General features: G+C 42.2%; 1 protein-coding gene across 15 annotated transcripts in view; it reads left to right on the plus strand.

The window, feature by feature from the left end:
- cep170aa (centrosomal protein 170Aa) overlaps nt 1-15,195 on the plus strand; it is a 134,156-nt gene that overhangs the window by 84,720 nt on the left and 34,241 nt on the right. For 14 of the 15 annotated variants that reach the window (XM_043695457.1, XM_043695454.1, XM_043695460.1 and 11 more), the window contains one exon: nt 12,170-12,325. The exons of the other annotated variant lie outside the window; for it this stretch is intronic. In XM_043695457.1, coding sequence (XP_043551392.1) covers nt 12,170-12,325 — 156 coding nt within the window. The remainder of the gene's footprint in view (nt 1-12,169; nt 12,326-15,195) is intronic. 15 annotated transcript variants of the gene reach the window in all.

The following is a 15,195-nucleotide window of genomic DNA, read 5'->3' on the forward strand; positions in this document are numbered from 1 at the left end:
AAAAGCTAGTGTCTCCAAATAAACCTGTTTGACTAAAACCTGAGGTTGTGATTTTTAACTTTGTTCATCCTTGAGTCATAGAGATGTACAGCATGGAAGCAGACCCTTTGGTCCAACCTGTCCATGCCGACCAGATATCCCAACCCAATCTAGTCCCACCTGCCAGCACGCGGCCCATATCCCTCCAAACCCCTCCTATTCAGATGCCCATCCAAATGCCTCTTAAATGTTGCAATTGTACCAGCCTCCACTACTTCCTCTGGCAGCTCATTCCATACACGTACCACCCTCTGCGTGAAAAAGTTGCCTCTTAGGTCTCTTTTATATCTTTCCCCTCTCACCCTAAACCTATGCCCTCTGGTCTGGACTCCCCGACCCCAGGGAAAAGACTTTGTCTATTTATCCTATCCATGCCCCTCATAATTTAGTATACCTCTATAAGGTCAACCCCCAGCCTCCGAAACTCCAGGGAAAACAGCCTCAGCCTGTTCAGCCTCTCCCTGTAGCTCAAATCCTCCAACCCTGGCAACATCCTTGTCAAACTTTTCTGAACCCTTTCAGGTTTCACAACATCTTTCTGATAGGAAGGAGACCAGAATTGCACGCAGTATTTCAACAGTGGCCTAACCAATGTCCTGTACAGCCGCAACATGACCTCCCAACTCCTGTACTCAATACTTTGACCAATAAAGGAAAATATATCAAACGCCACCTTCACTATCCTATCTACCTGCGACTCCACTTTCAAGGAGCTATGAATCTGTACTCCAAGGTCTCTTTGTTCAGCAACACTCCCTAGGACCTTACCATTAAGTGTATAAGTCCTGCTAAGAATTGCTTTCCCAAAATGCAGCACCTCGCATTTATCTGAATTAAACTCCATCTGCCACTTCTCTGCCCATTGGCCCATCTGGTCAAGATTCTGTTGTAATCTGAGGTAACCCTCTTCGCTGTCCACTACACCTCCAATTTTGGTGTAAAGGACAAAAAGTAGAGGACACATCACCGATCCTTGTGGCACTCCACTGGTCACAGGCCTCCTGTCTGAAAAACTACCTTCCACCACCACCCTCTGTCTTCTACCTTTTGAGCCAGTTCGGTATCCAAATGGCTAGTTCTCCCTGTATTCTGTGAGATCTAACCTTGCTAATCAATCTCCCATGTGGAACCTTGTCGTACGCCTAACTGAAGTCCATATAGGTCACATCTACCGCTCTGCCCTCATCAATCCTCTTTGTTACGTCCTCAAAAAACTCAATCAAGTTTGTGAGACATGATTTCCCATCAACAAAGCCATGTTGACTATCCCTAATCAGTCCTTGCCTTTCCAAATAGATGCACATCCTGTCCCTCAGGATTCTGTCCAACAACTTGCCCACCACGATGTCAGGGTCACAGGTCTATAGTTCTCTGGCTTGTCCTTACCACCCTTCTTAAACAGTGGCACCACGTTAGCCAACCTCCAGTCTTCCGGCACCTCACCTGTGACGATCGATGATACAAATATCTCAGCAAGAGGCCCAGCAATCGCTTCTCTCGCTTCCCACTGAGTTCTAGGGTACACCTGATCAGGTCCTGGCGATTTATCCACCTTTATGCATTTAAAGACATCCAGCACTTCCTCCTCTGTAATTTGGATATTTTGCAAGGTGTCACCATCTATTTCCCTACAGTCTATATCTTCCATATCCTTTTCCACAGTAAATACTGATGCAAAATACTCGTTTAGTATCTTCCCCCGTTTTCTTCGGCTCCACACAAAGGCCGCCTTGCTGACCGTTGAGGGGCCCTATTTTCTCCCTAGTTACCCTTTTGTCCTTACCGTATTTGTAAAATCCCTTTGGATTCTCCTTAATTCTATTTGCCAAAAATATCTCATGTCCACTTTTTGCCCTCCTGATTTCCCTCTTAAGTATAAAGGCAGTAGGATTATACTTCTTCTAAGGATTCTCTCGATCTATCCTTACATATGCTTCCTTCTTTTTCTTAACCAATCCCTCAATTTCTTTAGTCATCCAGCATTCCCTATATCTACAAACCTTTCCTTTCACCCTAACATGAATATACTTTCTCTGGATTCTCGTTATCTCATTTCTGAAGGCTTCCCATTTTCCAGCCACCCATTTTCCCATTTTCGCAGCATGTCTCAATTCACTTTCGAAAGTTTTTGCCTAACACCGTCAAAATTGGCCTTTCTCCAATTTAGAACTTCAACTTTTAGATCTGGTCCTTTTCCATCACTATTTTAAAACAAATAGAATTATGGTCACTGGCCCCAAAGTGCTCCCCCAGTGACACCTCAGTCACCTGCCCTGCCTTATTTCCCAAGAGTACGTCACGTTTTGCACCTTCTCTAGTAGGTACATCCACATACTGAATCAGAAAATTTTCTTGTACACACTTAACAAATTCCTCTCCATCTAAACCCTTAACTCTATGACCGTTCCAGTCTATGTTTGGAAAGTTAAAATCCCCTACCATAACCACCCTATTATTCTTACAGATAGCTGAGATCTCCTTACAAGTTTATTTCTCAATTTCCCTGTGACTATTAGGGGGTCTATAATACAATCCCAATAAGGTGATCATCCCTTTCTTATTCCTCAGTTCCACCCAAATAATTTCCCTGGATGTATTTCCAGGAATATCCTCCCTCAGCACAGCTGTAATGCTATCCCTTATCAAAAATGCCACTCCCTCTCCTCTCTTGCCTCCCTTTCTAACTTTCCTGTAGCATTTGTATCCTGAAACATTAAGCTGCCAGTCCTGCACATCCCAGAGCCATGTTTCTGTAATTGTTATGATATCCCAGTCCCATGTTCCTAACCGTGCCCTGAGTTCATCTGCCTTCCCTGTTAGGCCCCTTGCATTGAAATAAATGCAGTTTAATTTATTAGTCCTACCTTGTCCCTGCCTGCCCTGACTGTTTGACCCGTTTCTGTTCTCAACTGTACCAGTCTCAGATTGATCACTTTCCTCATTATCTCCCTAGGTTGCATCCCTCCACCTTACTAGTTGAAATCCTCCCGAGCAGGTCCAGCAAATTTCCCTGCCAGTATATTAGTCCCTTCCAATTTAGGTGCAATCTGTCCTCCTTGTCACTTCTACCCTGAAAGAGATTCAAATGTTCCAAAAATGTGACTCCTCCTTCCATACACCAGCTCCTCAGCCATGCATTCATCTGCTGTATCCTCCTATTCCTGCCCTCACTGGCTTGTCACACCGGGAATAATCCAGATATTACTACTCTCAAGGACCTCCTTTTTAAATTCCTGCCTAACTCCCTTTAATCTCCCTTCAGAATCTCAACCTTTTCCCTTCCTATGTCGTTGGTTCCAATGTGGATAATGACCTCTTGCTGGTCTCCCTTCCCCCATGAGAACATTCTGCGCCCTTTCTGAAACATCCTTGATCCTGGCACCAGGGAAGCAACACACCATTCTGATTTTTTGCTGCTGGCCACAGAAACGGCTGACTGTCCCTCGGACTAGAGAATCCCCAAACACGATTGATCTCTTGGAACCCGACTTACCCCTCATTGCATTAGAGCCAGTCTCCATACCAGAGACTTGGCTGTTCGTGCTACGTTCCCCTGAGAATCCATCTCTTTCACCAGCCCCCCCCACCCCCACCGTGCCCGCTATATTTTTCAAAACAGAATACTTGTTTGAAATGGGTTTAGCCACAAAAGACTCCTACACTAGTTGCCAACCTCTCTTACCTTTCCTGGAGTTAACCCATCTATGTGACTGTATCTGAGACTTTTTCCCCCATTCCTATAACTGCCATCCATCACATACTGTTGTTGTTGCAAATTTCTCATTGCTTCTGTCTCTCCAACCGATCCATTCGATCTGATAAGATTCGTAACCAACAGCATTTATTGCAGATGTAATCCGCTGTAATCCTTAAACTCTCTGATTTCCCACATCTGACAACCCGCACATTTCACTCTACTAAAGGCCCTTTTTGCTTCTTCTCAATCTATAGACCCCGAAAATAACTCCGTCATTAGATTAGATTACAGTGTGGAAACAGGCCCTTCGGCCCAACAAGTCCACACCGGCCGGCCGAAGCGAAACCCACCCATACCCCTACATTTACCCCTTACCTAACACTACGGGCAATTTAGTATGGCCAATTCACCTGACCCTGCACATCTTTGGACTGTGGGAGGAAACCGGAGGAAACCCACGCAGACACGGGGAGAACGTGCAAACTCCACACAGTCAGTCGCCTGAGGCGGGAATTGAACCCGGGTCTCTGGCGCTGTGAGGCAGCAGTCCTAACCACTGTGCCACCGTGCCGCCCAGTCTTATTCCCCTACAAACAATGCCCCAGGTTAAATTAATAGTTATGGCTTATATTTTTAGTTTAATCAAGAGACATATCTCAAAAAACATATAATCAAGAAAGATCACTACTGCAGACTTTCTGTAGGTCACACTTAAAGCAACAATACACTTATCTGCTTCTGTGCTGTGAACTTCAGCCAACAGTTCCTCCAAAATCAGTTGTGAATTTCACTTTGTTAATTTTCCCAGATGCACTCCGATGTCCAGCGATACGTGAATTCAAACAGCAAAGGCAGTGTCTGTTTCTTTCTCTCTCTCCTGCACTGACCTCACCATGTGCTTCCTTTGTCTGTGCTTCTCCCTTTTAAAACTGTCATTGTTTTGACATTTTTGTTCCAAAGTTCCAAAACAATGCATCAGCATATAAAACAGTAATTGTTGCTCCTGGAATTCAAGGAAATGATCTCCAGCACATAAAATATCTCAAAAAAGGAGCAGCTGTTCCAGACAGAAATTTTTCCTGTCCTCCATCTTGGATTACCCAGAATCCTTGGAATAGCAAGTTTACTGAATTCTTGTCTACTGAATTCAGAAGTTTTTTTTTAGACATTAATTCAGGCTTGGCCATGAATTTTCTGGAACTCATACATTCTCTGGAAAACTGTTAAAGCCTATGATAGGGGGTTAGTTATTTCCTGTTCTGCTAGTAAGAAACAGTGGAAGGCTGAGCAGCAACGCTTGCTCGAGACACCTCTGATGGCAGCTGAAAAGACATACTTTGATAGGCCTTCATTGGCTAAACTGCAGAGGGTCACAGCACTTTGGTCCACACTAAACTTCATGCTCCCTCAGACAGCTAAGGGGGAGCTTACATTTGCAAAACAACGGCTGTTTGAGCATGAGGATAAGCCGGGCAATTACTTAGCATTTCTTGCCAAGCAGTGCTCCTCAAGCTATTACCTCGATCAGAGTGGATACTGGAAATTTGACCCATGATTCTAAAAGGATTAATGTGTCATTTCGGAAATTTTACTCCGAACTGTACCAACCTGTAAGTTGAGGATGGGCGGGTTAGGATATAATCTCCTTTTTTTAAAAAAGAATTTGGACCTTTTGGGAGCAACTCCTGAACAAGAGTCTCTCCTTCAAGCCCGTTGTCGGTGCAAGAGGTTCAGAAGGCTGTGAGGCAGCTTCAGAATGGAATGGCACTTGGTCCTGATGGACTTCCCTGTGAGTTTCATAAGGAATTTATAAGTATACTATCAGCACCGATACTTAGGATGTTTAAGGATTCACATAGCCGTGGCCATCCCTCACCATATTTGAGAGGCAAACTTCTCTCTTGTAAAATAGGGACGGCCATGGAGTACTGTGCTTCTTATAGGCCCATCTCACTCTTGAATGTCTACTTTAAAATCCTATCTAAGGCTCTTGCACTAAGATGAGAAACTGTGCTGCCCTCCATCATTGAGGATCAAACGTGTTTTATAAAAGGTCACAGGTCATTGAATAATGTCGGGAGGTTACCCAATATGATCAAAGTATGTCAACAATGATCGGCACAGGGATTAGTGATCTCTTTAGATGCGGAGAAGGCATTTGACTGGTTCGAGTGGCCATATCTTTTTTTATACTTTAAAGCAGTTTGGCTTGGGTGAGGGCTTTATCAGAAGGGTAAAGGTTTTGTATAGTGACCTTCTTGCCACGGGTCCTCGTCAATGGTGTGCAGTCAAGCAATTTCAATATCCTTAAGGGCAGTTGACAGGGCTGCCCTTATCACCATTGCTTTTTTTTTCTTGGTGATTGAACTGCTGGCAGAGGCAATATATTGGAATCCCAATATATCTGCCCCAAAAGTGGGGACAAAGTCACCTATTACTGTGGGCTTTTGCTATGTTTCGTTGATCTGTATTATCATTACACATGTTTTTGTTTAGTTACTAGTTATTGTTTATTTATGTAATTTGAGTTTCTTTGTATTGTTTTGAATTGTTTTGTGTTTGTTATATTCAAAAACCTTTTTTCTTAAATTTTTTTTTAAAGAAGGTTAGAGTCTGTCCTGCTTGTTCTGGAAACTGCTGGATAACCTTTAACCTTTAACCTTTCTCATACAGCTGAAATCTCGAGGTTTAAAGCTCTGTTCGCTGTCCTAGTTATGTTATTTTCCAGAAGTCTTGATTCCAGCATGATTCAAATGGAGTCTATCCCTTTGGAACAGGTCCCTCCTTCCCCAGTACTATTGCCAGTGTCCCATGACTTCAAACACATTTCTCCTGTAACAATCTTTGAGCCACTTGCTTTTTGTTTTAAATTTTGCTGACCCTGTGCTAATTTGCTCTTTGCTCAGGTAATAATCTGAAGATTTTTATCTTTTTGGTTCTGCTTTATAATTTTAGCCCCTAGCTGCTCGCATTACCTCAAAAGTACCTCTTTCCACCTACACCATTGGTTCTTATGCAGACAACTGGGTTTTTTCCTTTCCTCTCCAAAATCTCTTCACCCAGACACTCACTAAAGTCTTTGGGGCTCTCAATCCTGGCCACTGTGTCTATTCCTCTTGACCGTACTATCCCTGATTTGCAAGAACATTTACTTCTCCAACCTTCCCCCACCCCCACCTTTTGATCTTTTAGTTATAAGATTATGTATCCCGCCCCACTAGCTACCTGATGAAGGAGCAGCCCTCCAAAAGCTTGTATTTTCAAATAAACCTGTTGGACTATAACCTGATGCCATGTGACTTTTCAACTTTCTAAATAGTGGACAGGATTTTAGGAAACCTGAATTGAGTTCCTTGTTACAGAATTCCTAAACTTTGATCTACTGTTGAATGCCCTGAGGAACTCCTGAAGTATTGTTCTTGGACTGAGGTGATTTCAACAACAACAGCAATCATCTTTTGTCATAGGTTTGACTCCAACAGTGAGGAGTCACAATAGACACCATCCCCTGCCCACTTCCCTGTCTTACCTTCAGTGTTCAGCTGAAATATGCTGAATTGTACCAAAAATGTCAGGAACTGATGGAATAGAAAGCTAAGTGTTATTGAGTAGGTATTTTCGAGCAAGTACTGCTTGACTGCACTGTCAATGACACTTTTCATTACTGATATTCAAGAATAGATTAGTAACTGACCTGATTGGATTAGTTTACTTTCTGTATACAGGACACATCTGGGCTATTTTACATACTCTTCTAGGTGCATGTACTGTAGCTTGGTTAGAGGCACAGCAAGTTCTGAAGGACAAGTCTTCAATAATATTGCTGAAATGTTGTCAGGGTTCATAGCCTTTGCAGTTTCCAGTGCTTTCTTAATATCAAATGGAGTGGATCGTCTTAGTTGAAGACTGGCAACTGTGACGCAGGAGACTTCAGGAGGAAGTCAAAATGCATCTTTCATTTGATAGTTCTGGCTGAAGATGGATGCAAGTGCTTCAATTTTGATTTTTGAACTGGTGTTGGTTCCTCCATCATTGAGATTGGGAATATTTATGAAAATGCATCCTCCCTTTAGTTACAACTGGATGTAACAGGACTGCAGGCCTTTAATAGGATCTGTTAATTGTGGGATTGTTTTGCTCTATCTGTCACTTGCTGCTTCTGCTGTTTGGCACTCAGTAATCTTGTAGCTTGACCAGATTGACCCCTCATTTTTTAGGTATTCCTGGTGCTGTTTGTGGAAGAACCTTCAGTACTTTTTTTTAACCAAAGTTGATCTCCGGGTTGATGGTCATGGTAGAGTGGAAGATATCAGGCCAGAAGATTACAGCTTGTGGTTGAGTCCAATTGTGCTGCTACTGATGGCCTACTGCATCTCTCAGTTGCTAGATCAGTTGTTTGTGCATCATCACTGCTAATCTTCAATGTAAAACAGGATTTTGTCTCCGTAAGGACTGCAGTGGTCACTCCCGTCAGTGCTGTCAATGATGGATACATCTGCAGTAAGTAGATTGGTGAGGATTTGGTCAAATAAGCTTTCCCATTCTGGTCCCCTTGCGATTTGCTGCAAACTCACTCTGACAGTTCTTTTGGACTCAATCAACTCAACTCGAATTAAAATTTTGGGTTAGAGCCCCTGGGTTGGTCACATGTCACAACTGCGTTCCAAATCTTTTTCAGCCAACTCAAGGAAGATACTGTAACAAGAGGAGGAAAAAGGAAGGGCTACAAAGACTCCCTGCGGGTTTCCCTCAGAAGTACAACATAAATGTCAATGAGTGGGAGACCCTCTTGGATATGAAACTAACTTGGAAGAAGCTCCAGTTTGATTGGATACAATTCTTTGAGAACACCTGGCAAGAGAAAGTACTGAAAAGGAACCAGAGAAAGGAATGCCAGTGATTTGAAGGCCAAAGGTCCAATTCCACTTCCTGGAAACACCTGCCAAATTTGTAGTCTGTCAGCTCCAGGATTGGGCTCATCAGCCATGCAAGGACACACAGGACGCATGACCAGAGACATGCAATTTTCTAGGTGGACAATCAGTCATTAGCGAGTCATTGCAGACAATGACTTACAGAATAGCTTGGGATTCTGCATAATTTTGCTTGTGTTTTCTTATGACCCCTCTCTGCTCTTCTAATTGCTTTCTTAATGAATAATTTTATTGTCACGTGCATTTTACAGTGAGCAAAACAGGAAATAGTGATTTTTTTTTTTGCCTGATGCCACAATCTGGTACCATTTTAAATAGTTTTAAGAGTAAGAAAAAAAAACGTTGTGGGCAAATTGGAGGTGATTATAAAAGAGTATTTACAGACATTTAGAGAGGCAAAAATTGATTAGGGATAGTCAGCATGGTTTTGTGCAAGGAAAACAGCATCTCACAAACTTGGTTTGCGTTTTTTGAGGAAGTTACCTAAAAGATTGGCAGAGCAGCAAACGTTTATTTGGATTTTGGTAAAGCCTTTGACAAGGTGTGCATGGTAGACTAAATAGTAAAGGTAGGTTACATGGGATTCAGGGTGTGCTTGCCAATTGGATATATTATTATCTTAAAAGCAGGAGACAGAATAATGGTGGAGTGTTGTATTTCAGACTGGAGACCTGTGACCAGTGGTGTTCCACAGGGATCGGTTCCGGATCCCCTCTTGTTTATCATTTGTATAAGCGATGTCGATGAGAATATCAAAGGCGTGATTAGTAAGTTTGCGGATGACGCCAAAATTGATGACATTGTAGACCATGAAGGTTTTCTAAGATTACAAAGGGATCTTGATCAAATGGGTCAATGGGCTGAAAAATGGCAGATGGAGTTCAGTCTGGATAAATGTGAGGTATTGCATTTTGGTACAACAAACAAGGGTAGGGTTCATACAATTAAGGTCGGGTGTTGGGTAGTGTTGTAGAACAGAGGAGCTAAGGAGTGCAGGTACATAATTCTTTGAAGTATGTGTCATATATAGACAAGAAAATGTGTTGTTGAAACAGCGCAGCAGGTCAGGCAGCATCCAGGGAACAGGAGAATCGACATTTCGGGCATAAGCCCTTCTTCAGGAACGTCGATTTTCCTGTTCCCTGGATGCTGCCTGACCTGCTGCGCTGTTCCAGCAACACATTTTCAGCTCTGATCTCCAGCATCTGCAGACCTCACTTTCTCCTCATATATAGACAAGGTGATTTAAAAAAAAGGTTTGGTATGCTTGCCTTCATTGCTCAGTCCTTTGAGTGTAAGAGTTGGGAAGTCATTTTGAGGTTGTCCAGGACATTGAGGCCTTTTCTGGAATACTGTGTACAGTTCTGGTCACCCAGTTATAGGAAGGATATTATCAAGTTGGAGAGGTTTCAGAAGAGATTTACCCGGAAGTTGCCAGCTATGGAAGGTTTGAGTTATAAAGGCTGGAGCATGGGGGGGTTCACTGGAGCATGGGGGGGTTGACAGAAGGTTATAAAATGAGTGATATAGATGGAGTTAATGGTAGTTGTCTTTTCCAGTGCATGAGAAATTTCAAGCCTAGAGGGTACATTTTTAAGGTTAGTGGGGAGAGATTTTTAAAAAAAAAAGACAAGGCAATTTTATTTAAAAGAGGGTGGATCACAGAACTCCCTGAGAAAGTGGTTGACGTGGTTACAATTATAGCGTTTAAAAGAAATTTGGATAGATACGTGAATGAGAGGTTTGTAGGGATATGGGCCAGGAGCAGGCAGGTGGGACCAGTTTAGCCTGGACTGATTTGAACCAAAGGGTCTGTTTCCACGCTGTATGACTCAATATAGCTTAGTCTATCAGTCCTGAGCCAGCATATCAATGATGCCTGTGTTGCCATCTCTACTCCACTGTCTTGTCGCCACCTGCACCAGACCCTTCAACATCAGAGTCACTTCTCTTGACACTGCGCCCACCTCGTCACTGTCACTGTGATGCCTTTCTGCCACTAGCGCCAGACCCAACCAACAACTAAATTGCCAGTCCTCAGGTGCCATCTTTCGTTGCTGGGCCCACCACGCTGCAGATTTTGATGGCAGGTTCCATGCTCTCACCCCAGAAAGTATGTAGGAGCTCACTCGCTACCTCGAAGTCCGTGCAGGGCCCGCCTGATACCGCCAGTGGTAAATAAACAGAAACATGTATGTAAGTAAAAGTTTTCTTTTTTAAAAAAAGGAAAAGAAAGAAAAGCAGGTGGACCGGTCAAGCCCTGGCACAGAAGCCTTGTTCCATGACCATTTAACTCAGTGTATTACCTCCCTGCACTTTCTCTGCTTCACTAGGGCCTCCGTAGATTTGCTCCCTTTGTGCCTGCTAAAAGCCCCTCTTTTCTGGTGTAGAGTAGCTGTCAAAGACTCCCAGTCAACTTCCTCCTCACTGTAGAACACTGTCCACATCTGGTGGGACAAAATACTCCCAGGGGTCATACTGTGTGGGACATTATAAAGTATGGTTCCATGAGAATGAGTGTGTCAGGTTGTTGCTTGACTAGTGTGTGGTACTGCTCTTGCATGTTAGTAAATGGGACTTTACAGGGTCAACAGGCTGGGTTGACCAGTGTTGCTTCTAGTGATAAGGTTGATGTTGGGCCATCTACCTGGTTTCTTTCCTTTTTTTAAAAAAAAAAGCTTTATAGCAGTTTGCCATCAAGTGGAGGCCAAATCTTGAATGTATTTAAGACAGGTTAGCTCAGGTTGAGGTTCTGGATGTAGGTTTGCTCGTTGAGTTGGTAGGTACGGTTTCAGATGTTTCATCACCAAACTAAGTAACATCAGTGAGTCTCCAGATGAAGCACTGGTGGTATGGCCCGCTTTTTATTTGTTTATCCCTAAACACACACACAGCGGGCCATACCACCAAGTGCTTCATCCGGAGACTCACTGATGATGTTACCAAGTATAGTGGACAGTTAATCTTTGATAGGTTAGCAAGGAAAACACCACTAAGGTTATTTTGTTGACTTGATTGCCGAAGCACTAAATGGTTCAGGCTGGCAGCTGCATCCATCAGATTGATCACTACATGTTTACAATTGAGAATTTTTAGGGTGAACGATTTGGCTGCCTAATGGAAGGGGCCTCCTCTTCTCTCTAAAATAGGAGTGTATCCATCTTATTCGGAAAATGTGGTAATAAGAAATTAGATCATTCTTCATGTGTTGTGGGCAACCTAAATTTAATGATGGAAAACTTTTCACTTCCATGGCATATTCCATTGTCTCCATTTTATCCAGTTAAAGTACTGTACTTGTTAATAAAAATGCACAAAAACACTATCCTATCTAAATTGCATTGGTGTGATTTTAGTAGCATATGTTACAGTGCTAACTTAATTTATTTTGTATAAAAAAACTACTTGGGACAAGGAACAACTTCTCAGCCCTTATTTATTGATCAATTTTGTTTTTGCAGTTTATGCTTCTAATAAATTTTACTTATTCTTACAATAGGTATTTGGAATAGTAGATTCCCCCAATTACTCTGGCAGTGGTATAACAAGGCCAGTCATTGCTGAACAAAAGATCAAGTGGCAGCCAAATTCTACTGAACAAGCAACTGATGCAAGAAATGGAGAACTTAGTAAAGAGCTTTTGAATGACTCAGAGGTGAGTCATCTGAAGAAATATTGACAAAATTTGCATGAATACATTTGTCCCAAATCTTTCAAATATCAGAAGGATTTTTAAATACAAGGCCTAAAGTTCGTTCTTTGCCAGTTAAAACAAATTTTTGCTGCATTCCTGAATGATGGAACTTTCTTCAGTAAGCAGCCAAGCCACACAAACTGGGATGGTCACAGATATCTTCGCTGTATGTTACATTAGCTGATATAAGTTATGTAATGTTTTTGTAGTCAAGATTAATTTATATGAGAAAATTCTGCTGGTTGCAATTCAGTGATCCTTACTAAGGTCCCATAAGCGATTAGCATGTAACATTAAAGGGCTTGAGACAGGGATAGTATACTGATATACTGGATAGAGAACTGGCTGACAGACAGGAAATAAAGAAAATGAATAAACAAATCTTTTTTTCGAGTGACAAGTAGTGACTAGTGGGTACTACAGGGATCAGTACTTGGACCCTAGCTATTCATAGTAAATATCAATGATATTGATGAGGAACTAAATGTAATATCTTCATGTAGCTGAAGATACAAAGTTTGGTGAGAGTGAGAGCTGTGAGGAGCATGTAGAAATGAATCAGTGAGATTTGGGCAAGTTGAGTGTATGAACATCTGCATGGTAGGTGAAGTATAAGGTGGATAAATGCAAGGTTATCTACTTTGATAGTAAAAACGAGAAGACATTATTTTGACAAGTTGGAAAAAGGGAAAGTACAGTGAGGACTGGGTGTACTTTTACAGCAGTTGCTGAAAATAACCATGCCAAAACATTCACTGCTTTCCAAGGAGAAGTGCTCAGGGCTAAAGGACTTAAATTGTACAGGCAAATGTCAGAATGGGGCACTGAGTAGATTGATCAGCCATGATAACATTAAATGGTGGAGCAAGCTTGAGGGTCCGAATGGCGCATGCCTCCTTTGATTTTCTATATCTATGGTAGAAATGTGAATACAGTCAGTGACGTTTGGAATTGATTCAATTCCACTATCAAATTCTGCTTTATCACTGTTACCCTTGACCTCTCAATCTGCTTGTCCAGCATGGTGTTTTAAACAAGCCAAAGTTTCATCTTCAGTCCCTGTCAGAAAGTCAATTTCTTAGTCACCAACTCCATCCCTCTCCTCTAAGCTGAAATAACTCTTTACTTCCAATCTGCTCTACCCACATTTCTGATGAAGTACCAAGATGAACACTTGGTTGTACTTAAATGACCAACTCCACCATTGCCTAAGCTCATTCGCTGCCAAAATACTCTTGTTCTACCTTTGTTATCTCAAAACTTAACTATTCCAATGTTTTCATGGTTGCCCTCCATAAATTTATCCTCACATAGAAGCATTCAAGCTTTGGCTGATGATTCATTTCAAATGGGCACTGACTGATTCAGTGTCTGAGATATTGCAAACATCTCTCAACACTCTGAAATCAGAGGACATCCATACATATGACCTTTTTTGTTGGAGGGAAGGTTAGTATTTCTTAAAATTCCTTATTGAATATGAGTGTCACTGGCTGGGCCAGCATTTATTGCCCATCCCTAATTGCCCTTGAAGTTGGCAGTGAGTTGGCTTGCTGCAGGTAGACCCAAATTCCATTAGGCTTAGAGTCCCAAGATGTTGGCCCAGCAATAGTGAAGAAGCAGTGATACATTTCCAAGTCAGGTTGGTGAGTGGATTGCTGTGAAGCTTGTAAATAGTATTCCCATGTACTTGTTGTCCTTGAACTTCTAGATGGTTGCGATTGTGGGATTGAGAAATGCTGTCTAAGGAACTTTGGTGAATTTATAAGGTGCATTTTGTATATAGTAAACAATGCTACTGATTATTGGTATTGTAGCAATTGATGTTTGTGGATGTGGTTCCAATCAAGTTGGCTGCTTTATCCTGAATGGTGTCAAGCTTGAATGCGGTTAGAGCTGGACTCATCCAGGCAAATGGAAAGTATTCCATCATAATCCTGACTTGTGTCTTGTAAATGATGGACAGGCTTTAGAGAGACAGATGAGATGCTCACTATGGGATTCATAGTCTCTGACCTGCTGTTGTAACTACTGTATTTATACAGTTAGTCCAGTACAGTTTCTGGTTGATGGTAATGCTGCAGATGTTAATAGTGAGGGCTTAAGTGATGGTAATGTCATTGAATGTCAAGAGTCAAAGATTAGATTCTCTGTTGTCATTACCTACTACTTACGTGGCATGAATGTTACATGCATCTTATGAGATCAAACCTGGATATTGTCAACGTCTTGCTGCATTTGGGTATGGACTGTTTTCATTCTTTAGAAGTCATGAATGGTGCTGAACTTTGTTCAGTCAACAGCACATGTTCCCACCTGAGACTGTGATGGAGGAAAGTCATCACTGAAGCAGCTGAAGATGATTGGACATAGGACACCACCCTGAGGACTTGGGGCTGTTGTGACACAGTGCAAGTTCTGTCTCTACCTCTGGTCCAGGAGGCCTAAGTTCAAGACACAGCTGCAAAGATTTGTCCTCATATCTCTGAACAGTTTGATTTAGAAAATATTTACTCTGAGGAACTCCTGCAGAGACTTCTTGAACAATTGGCCTCCAGCAACAGCATCCATCTTTTTGTGTCAGGTATGACTCCCAAATAGCAAACTGTTTTCCCTGATTTCCATTGGCTCCAGTTTTGCTCAGCCTCCTTGATGTCAAGGCCAGTCACTCTCCTATCACCTTCGGCATTAGCTAATTTTTCCAAGTTTGAACAGAGGTCAGGAGCTGATTGGCCCTCAAACTCAAACTGAGGAACAACTTGCAGATTATTGTTAAATACTAGTTGCTGGATAGTACTGTCGATAACAACTTCCACCACTAAATGATAATT

Source organism: Chiloscyllium plagiosum, chromosome 9, assembly GCF_004010195.1.
Source record: "Chiloscyllium plagiosum isolate BGI_BamShark_2017 chromosome 9, ASM401019v2, whole genome shotgun sequence".
NCBI lineage: Eukaryota > Metazoa > Chordata > Chondrichthyes > Orectolobiformes > Hemiscylliidae > Chiloscyllium > Chiloscyllium plagiosum.